Below are 23,802 nucleotides of genomic sequence, written 5' to 3'. Positions count from 1 at the left end.
GGTGCCTCTGCCTGGCACCTGGTTGCCGGTGCCTCTGCCTGGCACCTGGTTGCCGGTGCCTCTGCCTGGCACCTGGTTGCCGGTGCCTCTGCCTGGCACCTGGTTGCCGGTGCCTCTGCCTGACACCTGGTTGACGGTGCCTCTGCCTGGCACCTGGTTGCCGGTGCCTCTGCCTGGCACTTGGTTGCCGGTGCCTCTGCCCAGCACTCAGCTGGTGGTGCTTCAGCCTGGTGCTCAGCTGTTGGTGCCTCTGTCTGGTGCTTGGCTGTTGATGGTTCTGCCTGGTGCTCAGATTTCAGTGGATCAGGCCAGCAATCAGCAGCCGGTGGATTTGGAACATGTTCAGCTGATGGTGGACCTGGAAGGTGCTTTATTACCTGAAGACCTGGCATTTTCTCTCTTGTCTGAAGACCTAATAATTGACCTTTTGCCTGTAGATCTGAAAGTGCATCCTTCGCTTGTAAACCTGGGAAATTTTCTTTTGTCTGTGAATTTAATTGTTGTGTTTCAGTAGGCAAAGGTAATAGCTGTTTTCCTGACTGAATTTCTGACATTTGCCCAACTGTCTTAATATCAGGTAAATGCTCATTATACAGATTACAGTTTAATCCTTTAGATAAATTCAGAGTAACTTCCTTATTTACATTAATATTAGTTTGAAAGCTTTCTTTTGCAGATAAAACAATTTGATTATCATTGCTATTAGGAAAATTACTTTCCACTTTCTCACTTCGAAGTGGTAACTTACTTTCACCTTTTATTTCTGATATGGAAGAACTAGGAATATTAGAAATGTCAACGTTGGGATTATTCTCGCTACAAACTGATATAGCACACTTATCTTTTGGAATAGTTTCTAGAAAGCTGATAACTCCATCTCTGTTTTTAATATCTTCATTTAGAAGGTCTGATTTCAGAGCACACATTTCTAAACCTGAAGACATGGCCAAATAAGACTCAGATTGTTTCACACTTACATCTTCCATAGAAGAAATCAATTTTTCACAATTAGGTGATTTGTATTCTGTTTCTATCGTTCTTACACAATCAACAGTGTTAGAATTCTCAGACAATTCCAAATGGCTTCCATCTTTGCAGCTTAGTCTGTCTTCATTAAGAATCTCCGTTGAAGTTTGATTATCAGATTTAGAATCAGAATTCTTTTTAACTTCAGTCATTTCAAGCTTCTGTAGTTTACTTTCCTTCAAATCAGCAGCTTGTGATTCCACACAGATCTTTTCTATGTCAGCATTATTTGTACTTATTTGCTCAGACATATCACAAGAAGCTTTATTATTTCTATTTTCTGGTGCCATATTTATTTGTGTTATTTGTTTTACAGCAGGAGTATCAGGAGTTGCTTTATCCTTGATTTTACTAGGCTTTGGCTCATCTTGTTGCTCATGAAATATGCTTTCAGGATTTCTGGACAGAATTTGAAACAGAAAATATAAATCAGTTAATTTTTTTTTTATCTTTCAAAATATAATAAAACAAAGAAAATTTTAGGACTAAAAGGAGCTAAGCATTTTGTTTTATAAATTTAACATTTTTCATAAATATATCGATAAGAAATCGAGATGACAAGGAAATAAACAATTAACTTATGAACTTCATTAGCTTACAGCTGTTTCTGCTGTAAGATGCAGTAGACCCATAGATGAGTGCCTTACTATCAAATTACAACTTCACTGGAAGCTCAAACATGAAGTGCAATTTATTTTGGAAAACAATAACGTGTGTGTGTGTGTGTGTGTGTGTGTGTGTGTGTGTGTGTGTGTGTGCGTGTGTGTGTGTGTCTATAACCCCGCTGGTGCTGGTGCCACATAAAAAGCATCAGTACTGGTGCAGCATAAAAAGCACCCTGTACTCACTGTTAAAGTGATCAGTATTACGAAGAGTATCCAGCCATCGAAACCATGTCAAAACAGTGGAGCCTAGCATATTTCCCAGTCCAACTGGCTCCTGCCAGGCTGCCCAACCCATGACAGCATGGAAAACAGGTGTTAAATGAAGAGGTTGATGATGAATATATACATATATATATATATGTATGCCAGGTTGTTTATGTTACTGGTACTATGTAACCCAGTACTACTTGTCACATGGTAAGGTAATGAGTGACTAAACCGCCCCCCCCTCCACCAATTGTACTTGATGAGGAAGGTGTGTATGGGATACCCTGCAGAGCTAAAAACAAGACCTGTAAAAGGGCAGAAGAACTCTTAAGAGTCAACAGCCATCCAATGTACATATGTACAACTATATGCATATGTATATAGTTGGCTGAATTGTGGATGTGTGTGCCAGGTGCATGTTTGGTGTGGTGAACTGTGGGTAAGTGTTGGGCATGTGTGTGTGTGTGTATATATATATATTTACATTTTTAATTCTTGAATATATGCATGTATATTGCGTGTACATGTCTTTTTTATTTTATATATATATATTTGTATTTTTACTTCTTTTATTTGATTTGTGTGTATTTGTGGATGTAGTTAAAGGGATAGATGGAGCTCCTAGGTTTAATAAAGCCATGGGGAAGGCAATCTGTCTAGAAGGTAACTCCAAATTCAAATCCTTCACGCTGTCTTGCAGTTAGCCTTTAGTTGCGCAAAGGCTGGGAGGAGGACATTCTAATATAAAACCACTGGAGAGGTTAAACTCTGGGATAATAAAACATGCGACCTCCATAATCCCCCAGTCATCTTGCCTTGGTTTGTCACTGGATATCAGATTTTGGGGGAGGAGTGGGTGCTATATGTGTCATACAAGTATGTGGCATTGATATTTAAATATATAAATATCTCTTCAAGTCCCATGGCCATGGAATAGTAGCGACATGTGCAGGCTTAACAGGCTGGGAGCACATAGTCACGAATCTGCGCATGGGTGGCTCAGGGCCTATCTAACATCACTGCATTGTTGAAAGAACAGCAGCATGCTTCGGCAAGGTCAAGAGCATCTGAGCAGCCCTCTCTAGGGTATCACTGCTCACCCAGAAATCTGGGAAAGGTCTAGAAAAGGTGACCGAAACAAATGCCTGTTCTACCATCAAGCTGGCCAGCAACCTGCAGCTGACGGCTGTTCACTAGAGCAGGAGGAATACAAAGAGAAAACATGCAAGCAAGAAATATGGATCATGGGTAGGTGTATGGAATGTCAGGACACTTCTTGATCATGAAGCGTCAAGTAACCCAGAACAGCAAACTGGCATGATAGCCAAGGAGTTGGCTTGGTAGAACATTGACATTGCTGCACTCTCAGAAATTCGGTTGAGTGATGAAGATGAATTGACAGAAACAGGTGCTGGATACATTTTCTTTTGGAAGGGTAAACCAAAGGTTCAAAAAACGAGTAGGGGATGTTGGCTTTGCCATTCATACTGAGTTAACCCATAAAATAGAACCTAATGGTTTCAGTGATAGGATTATGTATCTTCAAGCTTCTCTACCATGCAATCGTTTTATGACTTATTTCTGTTTATGCCCCTACTCTTGATAGCAGCAGTGAATCTATTATGGCTTTCTATGAGGATCTCAGATTGGTTAGATTTCAATTCTAAATGCAGGTAAGATCCTCCTTCTTGGTAATTTCAATGCCCATGTTGGATGCAATTATGAGGCATGGTTTGGGTAAAATGAACGCTAATGGTCTCCATCTTCTTCAGGTCTGCACTGAACTTGATCTCATCATCTGCAACACTGTTTTTCATCAGAAGGATATCCATAAAGCTACCTGGACACACCCAAGATCCAAACATGAGCATATTCTTGATTACCTCATCACCAGGAAACAAGCCCTTCCAGATGTTTGCACTGTCTGAGTCATGTGGTGCAGAATGTGAGACTGACCATATGCTCATATACGGTAAATTGAAACTCCATATCATGCATAGAATAAGATTTGGAGGAATAAAAATCCCTAAACGTATTGATGTGTTGAAATTAAGGGACTCTAAGGTGCAGGTGAATCTTAGAAATGCTATTGGAGAGGCGGAATTTGATGGAACTTTGGCTCAGTTTAAGACCACTATTTACCATGTTGGAGTTGAGGCTCTTGGTCTCAGAAACAGAAAACATCGGGATTGATTTGATGAAAACAATCTACAGATCAATAAATTTCTTAGAGTTAAAGATAAGTTGCATCAAAAATACCTCGGTGCCCCAGATGAGGATAAAAAGCCCTTACTGCAGTCTCTCAAAAGGAAAAAATCATCACTCTAAAGAAAGATATGACAAATGTAAAACAAATGGTGGTCGGATATTTCTGAAAAAATCCAGAAAGCGTATAACAGTAAAGACCTGAAAACAGTATATCACTTGATCGGACAAGTGTTGGGTCCTCAGTCTTCATTTGTGGTACCCACAAGCCTAAAGACAGCGGCTTTCTCTTCAAGGATCATGAGGGTATCATGAAACGTTGGACTGAGCACTTCACTGATCTCTTTTATAATCCTTCAATTATTGATGAAGATGTCATCAGTAATCTGCTCCAAAAGGTTATCATCCATGAAATGATGGAACATCCAACTATAGATTAGAGCAAAAAGACAAACAAAGAATTAAATACTGGGAAGGCACCAGGTCTTGAGGGTATTCTTGTTGAAACTCTCCTCCACGGGGGTAATAGGCTTGCTATAGAGATCCACCATCTAATATCAGACATCTGGTTGGGTGCTCCTGTCCCCCAGGACTAAGTTGATGCCATTTTAATTTCATTGTTCAAAGGAAAAGGATCCAAATCTGAGTGTGGAAATTACAGAGGTATAAGCCTGCTTGAAATAGTAAGGTTTTTGCAAAACTTTTACTTAATCGGCTAATAATGTGGATATGCCCCTCTGTCATCCCAGAGAGTCAGAGTTGTTTTAAATCAAGTCATGGCACAATGGACATGATTTTTCCTACTCATCAACTTCAGGAGAAATGCATCAAACATCGCATGGCTCTTTATCAGGTATTTGTCAATTTAACAGAAGCCTTCGACACTGTTAATAGGACCGTTCTCTGGACCAGTCTTGGTAAACTTGGATGTCCACCTCAATTTGTTAACTTGTTTAAGCAACTTTATAGTGATACAAAAGCTTGCCTTAACTTCAATGGGTTAACTCGGAAACAATTTCCATTGAGTTGAGAGAGAATGGTGGATAGTAATGGAAATGGACAATGATAAGAGATAGTGACTGATGTTACCGATGGATGGCCTGAAGAATAAGTGACGACTAGCAGTGAAGAAAGGCCAATGTTAGAGGGTGACAAAATATTTCAAGTATAAAACTCATTTAGTGTTACATATAACTGTCATGAATTGTATGTAACCATATATTTTTAGTCCCATTTAAGTATTCATTAAAATATTCAACAGCAATCAGTTAGTTATGAAAAATTTATATTCAAAATGTGGAATAAACTACATTCAATTTATCTACTCATGCAAGTGTATCATTATTGTTTTCAGTTTCAAAAGACTAGATAAACACACACACAATGCGTACACACACTAAACACACATACACCAAATACACATGCACAAAACAAAATGCACACATACACACCACCACACCATGTACACATATACTGCACACACACTAGATGCACACGCACCCACACACCATACACCCAATTTGTAATATGGACCATTAATGAGCTAAGAGTGTTTACTCACAATCAGACTGACAATATAATTGATTCTTTAATGTAACTCTCTTTCTACAGAAAGTCATAGCTCTTCATATACAATATACAATAGTTATGTAAAAATCCACAAGTCAGAAAAAACAGGCACTCATATATCGGTTAATAGAGTGAGTATATTATTGTTAATTAAATACAATATTATAGACTAATAATGGCCAATTTACCAACTGATTTTGTACCAGGAATTGAGAAAACTCTATCATCAGAAAAAGCTAAAAGGAATGATATTATGTGGGCTGTTTGTTTCACTGATTGGTGAATTAGTTGTTATAAGATGATATTGTATTTTATTAATAATATGGGATATATGTTCTTTCTTATTCACTCATCCATGTTTGTCATCAGAACAAAATTAGTATAGTTCCTTGCTTTATGAGAATATTACCAATGATGTGATGCAATGTTATCAATAAATTTATTTTCTAATAATTTGTGCACAAAAAAGCACCTAATACACACTGTAAAATGGCTGGCAGTAGGAAGGGCATCCATTCATAGAAACTATGTCAAAGATTACACTGGAGCTTGATACAGCCCCGCAGCTGACCAGTTCCCTGTCAAACCATCCTACCCATACCAGCTTGGAAACAGACAAATAATGATATGTATGTATATATATATATCATCAATTCTCTACATGGTAGTGAGACATGGGCCCTAAATGCAGAGGACATGCAAAGGCTGGAGAGGAATGAGAATGGTATGCTCTGCTGGATGTTTAATGTAAGTGTACCTGTTCAACAGAATGCTGATGTATTCTGAGAGGGAAATTAAGCATAAGTAAAATTAGTGTGCAAGAGAGAAAATTGCGTTGGTTTAGTCATATGATGCAGATGGATGCCAATAGCTCCATAAAGAAGTGCCAATCTCTCAAAGTGAATGGAACACTCAGAAGAGGGAGTCACAGGAAGACATGGGACAAAGTCCTGAAGGATAACCTTTCAGACAAGATAACAAAGGACCAAGAGACCTGGCACCTTGCTGTACTCAAGAAGACCCATCCTCTACAGCAGACATGTTAAGGCCACATCCCTTGGGGAAGAGAATTGGCCTGCAAGAGCTGTGTGCCTGTTCCACATGGAAAGCACTTGTGCCAGTTCCACATAAAAGTGTTTGTGTGGTGCCATGTTAAAAGTCCCTAATACACACTGTAATGTGGTTGGCATTAAGAAGGGCATCCAGCCATAGAAACCAAGCCAAATCAGACTGGAATTTGGTGCAGCTCTCCAGCTGGCCAGCTCTGATCAAACTGTCCAACCCATGCCAGCATGGAAAACATGCATTAAAGGATGATGATGATATATATCTTATATCTTTTACTTGTTTCAGTCATTTGACTTCAGTCATCATACAAGCGTCACCATCATCCAAGCAATATTGTTAGTTTCCAGTCTTTCATGAAATATGTCTAGCTATGAGGAAATAATACCTTGCTTGGTAACAGATAATGGTTAGTGACAGGAAAGGCATCTGACCATAGAAAATCTGCCTCACCAAATTCCGTTTGACCCATGCAGGAATAGCATTATATTGTACTATAGAACAGACCAAGATTTTAGCCAACACTATATAATACAGAGATGTAAACACCTTGTCTTTGGACAGGAAAGGAAGGATCAACCAGACTAGTTTCAACCCAGGATTTCATCAAAGATTGAATACTCTCCTTAACAATCCACACAATTCACCATTTCTAAATACAATATGACTGAGGGCTTAAGTAAATTGAACAGATCATTTTGCATATTTAATGCATTCTTGACAATTTGATTATCTGGTACATGAATAATGTTTGGTTTCAAAACTATACTATAGAATACGTCCATCTATAGATATTTAGCTAACACAATGTGACAAATGTAAACACTTTATTTCTGCATACAATATATTCATGGACAGAGAAAGAGGAATCAGCTAGACTAGTTTCAATCCTGTGTTAGGATTTCATCAGTGACTGAATGCCCTCCTCCTTAACTCTCCAACAAAACACTGCTTATAAACATAGTATTTCTGAGGGTTTAAAGCATGTCAGAGAGCAATTTGCAAATTCAACACATTCTTGACAGCTAGTCCAATAAATATATTATTACTACATTAAGTGTAACAAATCCATCTTTCTGAATAAATGAAATATGCAAATTGGTCTGATAAATCCCCAGTGATGTCTGGACAGTTAAAGAAGGTATTCAGTTACTGATGAAATCCCAACACAAGACTGAAACTAGTTCAGCTGATCCCTCTTTTGATATTTATGAAGTTTCTGTATATAAAGACAAAGTATTTATTACTGTATTCTATAGTACAGCATAGCATAATACTTATATTTACTTAAAATTAAATATAATTCATAACTGGATTAACATTTCTTCATCCAAATAAACTTTTTCTTGTTTTAAATATTCTTCAATATTTAATTGCTCTAATAAAACACTAACAATTATACTGTTCCAAAATTAGATTGCATTTTTACAATTTAAAAGACCAAAAATTAAACAAAATATTTTAGTTGACAATAAAATACTCACAGTAATTGAAAATAAATCAAGGAAAGAAAAAGATTGCAAAATATAAAACCGATGCTGACAAAGTTTTACTCACTTTCTTATTTTTTTACTGTTACCATCTTTAACACTTTTGTTTCGAGAAGAAAATGCAGGAATAATCTTTTGACTACAATAAATGAATATAAAACTAGTTAATATTTATGCTCAAAAAAAATATACAATAAAGTCTTTACAAAATATTTTAGTACATTATACTATGTGTGATCATAGAGAGTTATAAATATAATTATCAAAAATAAACCAATAAAAAGTATCTGAAATAGTTGATATGGGTAACTGCTTTTACAATAATTATTTAAGTAAATTAAATTGAAACCTGAACTACAAATAGCATAATACAAGGTGTTTAGTTTTACGACCTTCACCATAATTTCATATGATTTGTTAACTAAAATATTACTACACTTTTATGGCATTTGTACTAATGTGTACTAGTTTTATAGGATTTGTTGATAAACTTCAGAGTTGGCCAGAGGAAGATACAAAAATAGATAATGGAGAAGGAAGATATGGAAACTAAAAGACTCATAATTGGGAATAGCTTTTGACAAATTCTAATTCAGGGGTTCTCAACCACTTTTTACCCTTTGATTCCTATTTTTACTTGGATAGGCCCTCATAGCCATTTGATGTTTGAAAAATCTTATTAAATTTCTATAATCAAATATTAAGAATTCTATAAAAGAAATTGTTAAAATATTTTGTGTATTGTAGAAGTATGCCCAACTTAATGCACATGAATCTTAATAAAATCTTATATGCACTCCCAAGAGTCATGTGGACCCCAGTTGAAAACCATTGTTTTAAGTGATGCATATGACTGTAAAGAGAAGGATTTAGGTGCTTGTAGCATAAATGATAACTGGGAATCTACGAAACAAACTGCAAATGATAAGACATGTAACTTAGACAAAGTCCCAGCCAAGCCAAAAATGACATGGAATGATACAGTTGATACAGCAACTGATACTGTAGCTCTTCTTTGATATTTCTCTTTCTCACGACCTGCAATTTTTCCACTTGTTATCCATCTTTTATGTATGAATACTGTTCTCTCTATCCACACACTGCATTGACCTCACTACCACCAAGCCACCAAATTTTCTCTCCTCTCCTCATACAACTACACCACGTCATCTCTCACATCCTTTTCCTATCTACTGCATCATAATTACTATTCTGCTGTTCTCCTACCCACCCCCACTTTTTCTGTACTGTCAGTTATCTTCCAGTTATCCCCCAATTCACTCCTTATCCACCATTCACTACATCTGCTCTTCAACCCGACTCAATCTTTACTGCATTTGCATACCACCACCCTCATCAATTTTCCACTCTCACCCTGGTGTAGTTCTTTGGTTTGCCAACTCCTGTCAAACCAACCAACTCATGCCAGCATGAAAGATGGATGTTAAATGATGAGAATGATGATGATGATCCTTCCATGCACTCTTGCATCCTCCACCCTCACTCAGTTCCTCTATCCCTACTCAGTTCCATTCACCTTGTACCTTGAAGGTCCACCCAAACCCCTCATTAAAACTATTTCTATCCCTTTCCAGCTCCCCTTGATCATTCCCACCCTCACTTCTAGAATGTAAGTAACTCATCTACAGCAACAAACATTTCCATGCTCTGGCTTCTCTCATACTTTAACCCCTCCTCTCCCAGCATAAAGCACCCCTACACCCCTGAGGTTTGTAGTCATGCAAGCTGCATGGTGACCTCGGTTCTAGTGTGACAAAAAAAAAAAAAAGCACCCAGTATACACTGTAGAGTATTTGGCATGAGGAAGGGCATCCAGCCATAGGAGCAATAGGGGCTAAAGTAAACACTGGAGCATAATGAAGTCTTTGGATCCATCAGATCCTGGCAAACCATCCAACACAAACCAACATGGAACATGGGCATTAAATGATGATGATGATGTACAAATCTGACCAAAATCTAAGTACAGAAAACAGATCTAAGTATATAGAAAACAGATATTAAAGAATATGATGTGGTTATCTGAACATTACGAAAATAGCTAGGATAATTATTTATTTTCAAACCTGCTAAGAAATTGTTAAAATATGGTGTGTAAACACATTATTTCTTAAAATAATTTCAACTATGTAAATACTACTATAACAAACAAGAATGTTTGAGGAAAGGAAATGCGACAAAATCCAATTAAAAAGAAACTGTAGTCTCAAAATGTTGATCAAAGATTTCTGATATTGATAACAATTTACCAAGCATAGACATGGTATAAGCATTGAAGAAATAACAAATCCTTCTAGTTTATGATATATGTAGCATGGTCAGGGCAACATGCCAAACAGGACATAAATTAGACTGTGTGCCAATAATTCTTGAGGATAGTGAGTGTAGTTTTCTGGAAACAAATAAGTTATTGATGATTTTCATGTGTTTGTGATCATTGAACTGGTTATAAATATACTTACAGAGATAAATAGATACATAGTTGTTGCTTGATAGAAATAAGACCAAATGTTATATAACAAGTTAAAATGATACAGTAGACCAATACCATATGCATCATTAACAGAAGTAAACATTAAAATTGAAATAAATTAAACTATTTTTATGATCTAAGTACAGAATATTGGAACCGAAAATTTGCTAATTCTGTGAAATGGATGTTTGGTGAAATATTTATCAAAAGGAACTTGTTTTCATCTCAAAACTTTTGCTTGTATCAATCTGGATTTTTAATAAATTCTTTCAAAATAAATTTTCAAATGCTCACAAGGATCCCTAAAAGTAGTTGACAGATTCCATTATCTAGCGATTTAATTAACAATGGAGACAGGTATTCCAAAAGTATAGTAGCCATAGTAATAATGGGGTGGAAAAGATTAGGGAGCTCTTATCTCTTCTGACAATAAAGAAACTCTCCCTTGCATACAAAGGGCAATGACACATATTAGCATATTATGGATATTGAATGAGAAGGATGATTGAGGGCTGGAAAGAAATAAACCCCTTCTGGATGTATAATGTTACTGTGTGCATGAATGAGAGGACAAATGAAATGAAAAAATAAATAATAGGTATAAGAGGTCTGATCAAAAAGTATTGGGACTGCTGCTATAAAATGAAAACTACAACACAGATCATCAATTCAGCATTTAATCTCCTTCAAAGTAGTCCCCTTCAGAAGCCACACACTTAATCCAGTGTTGTTTCCATTGATGAAAGCATTCCCGGAATTCCATTTTTGCAACATTCTCTTAGATTTCCTTAATGTCTTGAAATCTTGCTGAGGTCTTCCACTTTGGTTTCAGGGTCACAGCCATAGACCCATGATTTGTCATATGTTATAACTGTTTTCAAAAAGTTTTCATCTTCCTTGATGCAATCAAAGAGACCCTGCACAGCTGACACCCAATCTTTTTGAGATGACCACACTCTAAACACCAAACTTCCAAGCACTGCTATAAACAACAGAAGTGAGCAAGAATATTATAACTTAGCATGCATGTACAATAGAGTCTAAGGTTGGTCTGTGCCAAGCAACTTCATTCTGCATACTTTAGCTCCAGTACCATAGCAACAGTTCGAATACTTTCTGGCCAGACCTTGTTTGTGTAGCGTGCAAGAAAAAAGACTGATGGTCTGGATAGAAGATGAAAAAGACATGGGAGAAGTAGTGAAAGCTAATCTCAAGAGACTTAATTTCTGTAAGAAGACAAAGGCCCACAACAAATAGCAATATGCTTTGCTAGAGAAAACCTAACATACACAAGCATGAAGCAGACTTGAAATGATAATAATGATAACAATGATGAACGTTCTACACTTTTCTGTAATTCTCCTCTCTCTTTTCATGTGCCATGCCTACAGGTATAAGTGATCATGGACCTACATGCCAAAGTCATAATATTTCTTGTGAAAGATACAATGGTTTCCAGTCACTTTCATCACATCTTTGGGGCTGTGTGACAGACACCTAGGGACTAGCCCTTCTCCAAGCCTGTATGACTTTGCCACAAGACTGTCTTCTGTCATTTTAGCCATAACCGAGAACCACGTCACATACTACCACCACAAGCAAGAGAGAATTTGGGAGGAGTGGTGACTAAGAGAATGTCATACTCCTTAAAACTATTGAACCCCCAGGCTTCATCACCAGATGCAGTTTAATGTCTTGCCAGGGCATTCTGTCATTCACTTCACAGAGAGACGCTTGCTTCCCAACCACATGGTTCTGGATTCAGTCCCACTGCATCGCACTTTGATAAGTGTCTTCCACTATAACCCCTGGCCAAGCAAAGCCTTGAGTGAATTTGGTAGACAGAAACTGAAAGAACCCTACCGTGTGTGTGTGTGTGTTCAGCCCCTACCACCACTTGACAACCAGTGTTGGTTTGCTTACATCCCTGTATTTTAGGGGTTCAGCATAAGAGATTGATGGAATAAGTACCAGGCTTAAAAAATACTGAGATCAATTCGTTTGACTAAAACCCTTTAAGGCAGTGCCCAGGCTTGCCATAGTCCGATGACTGAAACAAGTAAAAGACAAGACAAAAAATAAAGAAATAAAAGAAAATGAAAATACAAGAATTATACTCTCTATATTTAATATATATAATTAATAGTGTTGCTCTTTGAATCCATCTGGCATTTTAATATGGATAAAGAAAAGAAAAAGTAAAAATAACAAACAAGGAATTATATCAAAATCATTTTTAAAACTATGCAAAAGCTACCTTTTTGGAATCATTTCATCTTCACTGCTCTCAGCAACAGTTTCTGTAACTTATGAAAATAAAACAAGAATTGACAATGTCAGTATCAAGAAGCTGAAGATACTATTGTAGTTGTAAAAAAAAAAAAGGGCAAGGATAGAGAGGTACCAAAGAACCTATAGGCCACAAATTGGAGTGTGTTGGGGAGTGACTTTATGTCAATTTGGCAGATGGCCTTTTTGGGGGAATATAATCTACAATGAACTAGAACATTACTGCCTTACAAGTCTTACTTGAGCTTTATAGAAGGCTAGTAGTTTGGGATTGAGGTTTATTTTCTGGACCCTAAGCAGAAGACCAGTCTTTTGTGATGCAATCCTCACAACGTTAAGAGTGCACACTTGCCAGAAGAGATATATCAGAAAGTAATCTAAATATGGCATATGTTAGATTAAAATCTATTGTAGAAAATGCTAACATAGGGAATTAGGTCGATGGTAGACTATAGAGTAGCTTCCAAGTTTACCAAGCCAACTTTACTCAATATTTACATAAAACTGTCTATTCAATGAAGTTTTCTATGGAGAGGGTCTCAGTCTCTCCCCATGGTTGATCTTTGGCAAGAATGAAGGTTCTAGCCATTGTAGGAGACCACTATACTCTCTTTTACTTACTTCAGTCATTTGACTGTGGCCATGCTGGAGCACCGCCTTTAGTCGAGCAAATTGACCCCAGGACTTATTCTTTATAAGCCTAGTACTTATTCTATCGGTCTCTTTTGCTGGACAGCTAAGTTACGGAGACATAAACACACCAGCATCGGTTGTCAGGTGATGTTGGGGGGACAAACACATACATATATATGACAGGATTCTTTCAGTTTCAGTTTCCGTCTACCAAATCCACTCATAAGGGCCATGAAGTGGGACTGAACCCAGAACCATGTGGTTGGTAAGCAAGCTACTTACCACACAGCCACGAATCTTGAATATAGGCACAGGCATAACTGTGTGGTTAAAAAGCTTGCTTTGCGACCGTGTGGCTTCATGTTTAGCTCTACTGTGCAACACTTTGGGCAAGTGTCTTATACTATAGCCCTGAGTTAACCAAAGCCTTGTGAGTGAATTTGATAGATGGAAACTGTGTGGAAGCCTGTCATGTGTGTGTGTGTGTGTGTGTGTGTGCGTGCGTGTATCCTTGTGCCCATATTTGTCTCCCCCAGCCAACACCTTAATGACTAATGTTGGTTTGTGCCCCTGTAACTTAGTGGTTCAGCATACGAGACAAATAGCATAAGTCTTAGACTTAAAAAATCAGTTCTGGGGTTGATTTGTTTAACTAAAACCCTTGAAGGTGGTGCCCTAGAATGGTCACATTTCAATGACAGAAACAAACAAAAGATAAAAGATATTTTAAACAAGTTTAACTGATTGGTGACTGGAGTTAAAATCCATATATAGTATATAATATATTTTAATAACTTTGAGATAAATGTTTTTGAAAGAGAGTATAGGAACAGTAGCAGAGAAGGATAATCAAGAGTGCTGTTGGGACATAATCATGGTCTGAAGTTTAATTAGAGACATAGATAGATCAAGATAATTTATTAAAGGGGAACAGAACTGGAAAAGATTTGTTAAAGTTTTTATGCGTAAAAAGGATAAACTAGAGCAAAATGTTTATTTTTACTATCTGCAAAGCCCTGATAAAGCAGAACTATGGTCAATGGTGTTCTAGCTATTACCATCAGATCATTTAATATTAACTTATATATTTTTTGTTCCATGCTACATTTTGTCTTTAGGTGCCATATATTGACATGCATACAATGTCTAAAACAGAAGTTACCTCAAATAAGATAAAGCAATATGTATTGTTTCATTTTCAGATAATGTAGTACAGGTCAAAGATTAAAGATTAATATGGCTTTAAATCACTAAGAGAAATTGGTTATAGATAACAATGCTTCCTTGTTCATCATCATCATTTAACATCCGTTTTCCAATATTGGCTTGGGTTGGACAGTTTGACCAGAGCTGGCAAGCCTGAGAGCTGCACCAGGTTCCAGTCTGATTTGGCTTGGTTTCTATGGCTGGATGTCCTTCTTAACACCAACCACTTTACAGTGTGTGCTGGGTGCTCTTAATGTGGAACTGGCAAGAGCACTTATACATGGCATCAGCACAAGTGCTTTTTACATGGCACAGACACTCTACTCTTGTAGACCAATCCTCTTCTCCAGGGGGAGCAGCATTAACAATTATGCTGTGGAGTACAGGTCTTCTTGGGTACAGCAAGGCACCAAGTATCTCAGTCCTTTGTCATCTTGTCTGAAAAAAAATTGTGTGTGTGTGTGTGTGTATTCTGTACGAAATGCAGAAGCAGTCCATGATCTTCTGACACCTCTACAAGGACAGCAACTCCAGACGAAAATTAACCTCAACAACGCCAACCTATCCAACCCAAGCTAAAGACCGGTAATATATTGAACTGGCAGAATGCCACAACTTTGCAAAGGATTACAATAAATCGATCACTATAGGTTATTACTTGTACATATTTTATCAATCCCTTACAGGATTGATATCTTAAGGCATTTTCTTCACACAACAGTGAATCTAACTGGAATTTATTACGGCAATAACAAACATATAACAGTTTAACAGATGCATGTACACCCACCCCAACCCCCGTAAACAAGATACAGAAAGACAAGAAAGGGGACTGGTTGAACTACGTTAAAGAATGGATATGGAAGAAGATATTAGAAAACATGAAATTAGCTGATAACAGCGAAAGGTTGAGAGAAAACATTGCGTCTGTTGCTATGCAACTACTGCCAGCTTAGCTATGGATTTTGATTGACAGCAGGGGAGACTACTTAATGACAAAAAGTACAAAGTGATCTTTCTTGTATTTTTTTTAGCTGTGAGCCTTGTCATAATCAGAAGTTAATTTCTAACTATAATCCAAAATGTTTGATCGGGATAACAAAAAAGTATTAAAAAAAAATCAATTTAATAAGTTATTTAACTCATTATTTTCTCGGTTGTTTATTCTGATGTAGGGCGCAAGTAAAAAGGCCATAATTCTGTTTCAGTTTCTAATTACAAACAATTCTGTTCGTTTATGCTATTAATGTTGTCATGAACAAAATGAATATTTCCCATTATTTTTACCGACTTTAAATCTAGTAATATATATATATATATATATAACAGTTTCATTTTTAAGTCTAGTAATATATAAATATAAGATTAAGTCTCTGTCTTTCTCCTGAATTTATATTAAAATTCTACAAGCACAAATGCTACAGCTTCTTTAATTTTCCTGTTACTTGTTTTCTTCTTTATGATTTCATTTGTGCATTTTTTTTTAGCATTTAGCATTTTCATACATTTGACATAAACAATCCAACACAGTCCCATACACTTTAGACACTGGCCACTAATTCGTGTTTAGATTATTATTATTATTATTAGATTATATTAATGTTTAGATAATAGGTATTTTCAATATTGCTTTCAGATTTTAGCATAAAGCCAGCAATTTTGGGGGAGAGGGTAAGTCGATTACATCGACCCCAGTGATCAAATGGTATTTATTTTATCAACCCTGAAAGGAATGGACAGGCAAAGTCGACCTTCACAGAATTTGAACTCAGAAAATAAAGGCAAACAAAATGCTGCCAAGCATTTTGCTGTGCATACTAACAATTCTGTTAGCTCACCACCTTTGTGGTATTTTCAGGATTAAAGGACTCACCTACCCACCCACTCCACACATACAAACACGAACATGGCTGTATGGTTAAGAATTTTGCTTCCCAGCCATGAGTAACATGTTAGGCAAGTGTCACCTACTGTTGCTTTGGGCTGACCAAAAACTTATGAGTGGATATATTTCCCTATAGCCATTATATATCTATACTATCTCATACATACACACACACACATATATATACATATATATATATATATATATATATATATATATATATATATATATATGGATACACATGTCTATGTACCTATAAATGCGTCTGGTTACCTGTGTGGGACTTGTCATCACATTGGATGGTAAGTGTAAACAAGCAACACAGTCATACAGGTAGTGTTTGCAATAGTGAAATTTTACCTTGCTCGGAAACAAGTGAAGGCTGGTGACAAGAAGGGCATCTGGACATGTAAAATCTACCTCTACGATTTCCATCTGACCCACAATGATATTATATATGTGTATACATATATACACACACACAGTAATCCCTCAACTATCGTGGGTGTTACATTCCAAAACGCCCCGTGATAGGTGAAAATCTGAAGAAGAAATAGTGCTGCACTGTATATTTGTATATATTTTATTATAAATGCAAAACAGCATGCAGGAATTGACATAAACTTAAATAATAAGCCGCGGTAGATGAATCGCAATACGGCAAGGGATTAATGTATATATACACACACACATACATACATTCATACACACCCACACACACCATTTGTACTTTTAACAAGCTTTGCCATGCTAGCATGTCTTGGTGGGGGTGGTAGTTGCAGGACAGTTTTTAAAGCCAGATGCTTTTCCGAGTGCCAAGCCTTGCCTGTTTTTTAAATAGGGAATTTTTATTATTTTAGATGAATTTGAAAGTGCAGAAAATGTCAAAAGGTAACCAGTTGTAGCCCAGCTATAAATGAGGATGCCACTGTTTGTAGCAGCAACTCAGTACAGATTGTAAGCATTCACACATACACACAGACATATACACAGATATATTCAATGGGCTTCTTTCAGTTTTCATCTACCAAATTCCCTGGTAAGTCATTAGTCACCCCAGGGCTATAGAAGAAGACACTTGCAATGGGGCAAAACTTGAAGCTATGTAGCTGAGAAGCGAACTAGTCAATCACAAGGCTTCAGCAAACTATTACCCCTAACTTTGCATGTAACATTGCTATTTCTAACTTGACTAAATTTTACCCAATAACATTACCAGCTACAGCTAGAATTGTAATACTTCCAGATAATGCCCATTTAATTTTATTCTTTTAACTAATAATATCATTTATAAGTGTACCATTACACCTCCTGTGGAGGTGCAATGGCCCAGTAGTTAGGGCAGCGGACTCGAGGTCATAAGATCAGTTTCGATTGCGTTGTTAGTGTTTATTGAATGAAAACACCTAAAGCTCCACAAGGCTCCAGCAGGAGATGGTGGCAAACCCCGCTGTACTCTTTCACCACAACTTTCTTTCACTCTTTCTTCCTGTTTCTGTTGTGTCTGTATTTCAAAGGGCCAGCCTTATCACACTGTGTTACACTGAATCTCTGAGAACTACATTAAGAGTACACATGTCTGTGGAGTGCTCAGCCACTTGCACGTTAATTTCATGCGCAGGTTGTTCCGTTGATCGGATCAACTGGAACCCTCGTTATCGTAACCAATGGAGTACCACTAAAGATTACACCTAGCATCACTAAATTTCATATCGAATTCATTTAAAACGATATTTTATTTACAGATGTAGTTGTGTGGTAAGAAGTTTGCTTTCCAACCACATAGTTCTGGGTTCAGTTCCACTACATGCTACCTTGGGCAAGTGTCTTCTGGGCCAAACACAGAAAGAAGCCCGTTGTATATCTGTGTGTGTTGTCGTTTGATCCCCACCCACATAACCAGTGCTGGTTTGTTTATGTCCTCATAACTTAGTGGTTCAGCAAAAAAGGCCATGAGAATAAGTACCAGGCTTAAAAAAGGAAAAAAATGTACAGGGTTAATTCAGTTTGCTCCACTAAACCCTTCAAGGCAGTGCCCCAGCATGGCTGCAGTCTTATGACAAACAAAATAGAAGATTCTTTTAGGAATCCAAATAGAATGTTCTTAACTTATAGAAATAGAGCCTATATCTGGAAATGAAAAGAATGATATTCCTTTTAACATTAGAAGGGAAAAGACAAACAAATATTTTATAAAGACGTTTTATTAAATAAACATGTTGCTGCACAACCACATGGTTCAGAGTTCAGCCCCACTGTGTGGCACCTCGGGCAAATGTCTTCCTCTACAGCCCTGTGTCAACCAAAGCCTTGTGAGTTGATCTGGTAAAGGAAAATTGGAAGAAACCAGTCATGTGTGTGCATGTGAGAGAGAGGAAGAGAATGTGTTCCTGTCTTCTGGCCACAAAGCCTTGTGAGTGAATTTGATAGATGAAAATTGTGTGTATGTGATAGTTGTAAATGAGTATCACCATCATGCAAGCAATATCCTTTGTTTTCAACTTTCTGTGAAAACATGTCTGGCTATGGGAAAATATTACCTTTTTTGAAAACAGGTGACCATACAAAATCTGCCTCAACAAATTCTGTCCAACCCATGCAAGCATGGAAAACTAGACATTAAAAGTAATGATGATGTGCCCATCTTAAAGACTAATAATCTTCAATAAGAACCGATAGCATGAAGATTTTTTCTTTCTTTTTTTTTTTTTAAAGTAAAAGCCATGTACAACACAGCAACTCCTCAAACTTGGTATATAATATGTCATTATTAGTCAAGGAAACTCCATCAAATGAAAGTGCTAAATTTAAATGGATCAGATAATTATTATTTCTGCTATCTTTACTATTATTGAGAGAATTACTATCTAGTAGAAACTGTATATGTACTTTCTGATCACATACGGTTTTGCTCTCTCTCTCTCAGTTAAAGTTGTAAGTATTTAAAATGTTGATTCAGTTCCACATTATTTAAATTTCTGTAGGAATTGTTTCAAAAATAATCGAGAACATATTTTAAATATATATCCCATATATATAGGTTAAATCTGTAGCAATAAGCCTGGTTATCATTTTACTTACATGCATCATTCTTTCTTTTCCTTATATCCATTTTCTTTTTTCTAAAATTCAGTACAAAAGTTCACTGAAATGGAAACATTTAACTTATTGATATCCATTTGTAACAAAAACAGGTAAATAATTACATTTTATTTACTAAAACTCTGAATATAGTCAAATAACTACAAAGAAATATCAAATATGTTAGAACAAAAGTAAAATCTTGAAAGATATAGTTTAGTTTATATGGTTTCACTTTAGCAGTGTTGGGACAGTGTTTCTTTTTTGTTTTTTGAGGTTTTTCTATGTACACAATCACAATCGTCTCCATTTTCCTTCTATTTTTTTTTTCATGTCACTTCTTTCATAGTGAGGTAGACCACACTCTAAACAAACACTTTAGTTAGAATTATTCTTATGTACAGTTTTTAAGAAAAGACTGTAGATTGGTTATCCTTCAACTTCAAGACACAAGGGTACTAGTTATCAGCTGCTATACTTCAATTTAGAGCAGCAATATTTCTCAACAAGATTTCCTCTTACACCATGGAAAGAAATATTTAATTATTTAGAAAACAGAAATGAGCGATTTTAATTAGAAAAAGTGCCGCGAAAAATATTGCTATGATAGAGAGAGGGAAAGCGAGAGAATATTATTGTTCCAGTCTACTTTCTTCAATTAAAAATATTCTTTCCTACATTTCAAACAATTGAAATTTTAAAAAAACTTCCAAAATTCCAATTTTATTTCTCATACATCTACTTGTGTAAGTCTATTATTTTTAGCAGCTCCAGCAGCCATGAGCAGTTTAATAAAGTCATTTAATAAGGAGATAGAGAAAGGGTTGAGAAATATGAAAAGAAAAATGAATTATTTTAACATGGATAAAAAGAAAACTTAAAAAAAAAAAAATTAAAATCAAGGAAACTATTTTGAAGGCCGAATGGTGGGGGAGGGGCAGGAAGTTTGAAAATTTGCATTTAAATTTTTTTTTTTTAATGCTTACAACAGAATTCAAAAGGTTAGATATTATAGAAATACCAAAGCAATTCATTTTATTCATGATAACTGATAGCTATTCTGAAAGTCAGCCTTTTATTTAAATTCTTTCAGAAAGATGGAAAGTAAACTCATCCAACGAGCAAAGATCTCAATTATGGCTCAGTAGTTAGAGCGTTGGGCTCACAACAATGAGATATTGAGGTCAATTCCCAGACCATGCTGTGTATCGTGTTCTTGAGCCAGACACTTTATTTTACATTGTTCCAATTCATTCAGCTGTAGAAATGACTTATGACGTCACTGGTGCCAAACAGTATCGGGGCCCCTTTGCCTTTCCCTTGGAAAACATTGGTGACGTGAAGAGGGGAGGCTGGTACGCATGGATGACTACTGGTCTTCCATAAAACAACCTTGCCTGGACTTGTGCCTTGGCGGGTAACTTTCTAGGTGCAATCCCATGGTCATTCATGATCAAAGGGGATCTTTATCACAATCTTTCATCCAAAATATTATCATTGATATTATTATTTCAAACTAAAAATGTTACAGTAAATGTCTAATGCTATCCTTTTGATAGATATCAACCAAATATGAATAATTATAAAACAAAATGCAATTATTCGTACATTTTTCTTCAAAGTTCAATGAAATTATTAAATAATTATTGAAGAACAATCACTTTTAAGTCTGTTTACTTTCAAAATAACGACTACACGGAGTCTCTATACAGTAAGTTGAGCTACTAAAAATAACGCCTAGATCTCCCTTAAATTATTTCTTGCTATTTTAGTAAAGATATTGTGTAATGTCCTAAATAAACTATTTGCCAAAAAATAATTTTTTTTAAATAAAATAGAGAGAATTAGGGAGATGATCACCGATGGAGCGTCTTCGCTCATAGGTCTGCTGGAAAGTGGAGCTAAACTACTTTGCAAAGAAAAATTAATGAGCTTACTGCATGCAGTGCTCAGGTGCACTTTAACTCGTCAGGAAAGGTTAAAAGAGGAGACAAATAGATCAACAAAAACTAAGAAATACATACGCAATACACAGGAAAAAAAAAGACGAAAAGTGAACATGAAAAGAATCTTATGAGAAGACGGTTGAGCAAGCAGGTCAGGAACAATGTTAATGAATATTGGGAAACATGAGATTTTTGAAGGATGCAACATCCTAACAGATTAAGAACTGATGTGGGTTATTTGTTCCAGGATCTGACAATTCTGAACGTTAAAACAGGTTTCCTATGGTCAAGGATACTACATTGTTTTTATTTTACTTTACAAGCATGTCCACGAGTGGTAGAGATACACAATTAAAAAGATAATCTATAGTAGATAATCTTGGGGGCACCAAGTCAGTTCCTTAACGTCCAAACTTAGAAAATATTCAATAAAGAAATCAAATAAAATATATTTTTTGACACCAACTGAATCCAAGTACGATGTCATTAATTTTAATGAGACGTTTTTAAACTAAAAACGAAGATAATTAAGATTTAAGCAGTAAAGCTGTTGTTTCAACTTACGCACAGATGAACCTGTCGTCTGATAATGAATGGAAACCAAAGTATTGATTGAAATAGTCAAAATATTAATTATTATATCTAACAAATAAACTGTTAAGTGAAGATTATCTGTAATTGGTTTTAAAAAGTAAAATAATTTGATGTTAAGACTGATTTTAGTTAAATAGTAAGAAGTCGAAAAAGAAAATATATTTCGTGAAACGTACTTCGATAATAATCGTAAAAATAGATAATTTCGGTAAATAAATCGTAAAAATAATTAATCTTCATTAAATAAGATGAAGTGAATAAATAGAATCTTTCTAAAATTCTTCCAACCACCTAAATTATTTCAATTGTTCACCATATTCTTTGGCGTAGTTGGAAGAATTTTAAAAAGATCTCAATCATTATTTGGTTCGATCTCATTAAGTCGGGGTTAATATCCATCCAGACAAGATCAACTTTGCCTGTCCAGGCTGTATTGCTCAAAGAATTTGGGGTTACATAAATGTTATTCTCTATCTCTCCCAAATTTCCTTTCTGTTCAGGCTTGCTCCTCTTCTTTGCCGAGCACGAACTCACATTTTCAATATAGATTAGCTCCAAATGGATGTCTAATTCTGTGAAGGTGCTTGATTTTTTTTTTTTTTTTTTTTTTTTTTTTTTTTTTTTAGTTCTAGAGAAAGGGTAGATTGATTCCAAGAGTTTGGAACTATTTACTGTTGAAACATCGATCTGATCAATAATTCAAAGTCACACTTTTCTTTATGAGTGCTATATCTTCTGGAGATAAGGTTTCCAGCAGTCCCTATTGTAATAATACAAATAAGGAAGTGTACTTTTGTAATATATAGTCTTCATAAAATACGGATCTTTTCTATTGCTATCAAAGTTTTCCCTTTTTTTTAATTTCTAAAACTGTGACAGCAACAGAAAGATCCAAATATATCTCAAATAATTAAACATAGTATCACAGTTTAATTTTCGGAATTTTTTCAATTCGGTTGTAATAAATATATTTTATTTCATTATGTTTTATTCTACAGGGTGTCCGCAAAATCTGGGTACATGGGGATTGCCACATACTTTAAGAAATTATTATTTCTGATATTTAATTGTTTATGTTATGATTTTATTTACTCCATGTAGCCAGACTTTGTGGACACCTTGTATACCATATTTTTCATAGATACAAGACCATACCATAATCTTCTGGAGTCGGGGTAAAATGGAATACGCTTACCTCAGTACATAACTGGTACTTTATTTTAGCCCCACCGCTCAGAAGGAAGGAGGTAAACTTATCCAACGATTATTATCACAACTGTCTCTACTACATTTTATCAAATATTATTATAATATCTCAATTTTTAATCAAAAACATTGCCATTAATATATCATTTCCAAATAAAAATAACGTTACCGCGAATGTCCGACTCTACCCCTCGTTTTTGCTTCATATATATATATATATATATATATATATATATATATA

The 23,802-nt window shown here is 35.8% G+C and overlaps 1 protein-coding gene across 1 annotated transcript in view; it reads right to left on the bottom strand.

Moving 5' to 3' along the window:
- The window catches only part of LOC106880096 (uncharacterized), a 46,009-nt gene that overhangs the window by 21,175 nt on the left and 1,032 nt on the right, over positions 1 to 23,802 (bottom strand). The window contains exons 2-5 of the mRNA XM_052974101.1: positions 19,816 to 19,879; positions 12,979 to 13,027; positions 8,295 to 8,366; positions 19 to 1,425 (exon numbers count right to left, since the gene is read on the bottom strand). Of these exons, the coding sequence (XP_052830061.1) occupies positions 19 to 1,425; positions 8,295 to 8,366; positions 12,979 to 13,027; positions 19,816 to 19,846 (1,559 nt within the window). The 5' untranslated portion in view covers positions 19,847 to 19,879. The remainder of the gene's footprint in view (positions 1 to 18; positions 1,426 to 8,294; positions 8,367 to 12,978; positions 13,028 to 19,815; positions 19,880 to 23,802) is intronic.

This window comes from Octopus bimaculoides, chromosome 1 (assembly GCF_001194135.2).
Source record: "Octopus bimaculoides isolate UCB-OBI-ISO-001 chromosome 1, ASM119413v2, whole genome shotgun sequence".
NCBI lineage: Eukaryota > Metazoa > Mollusca > Cephalopoda > Octopoda > Octopodidae > Octopus > Octopus bimaculoides.
This window is presented reverse-complemented; position numbering and strand designations above follow the sequence as displayed.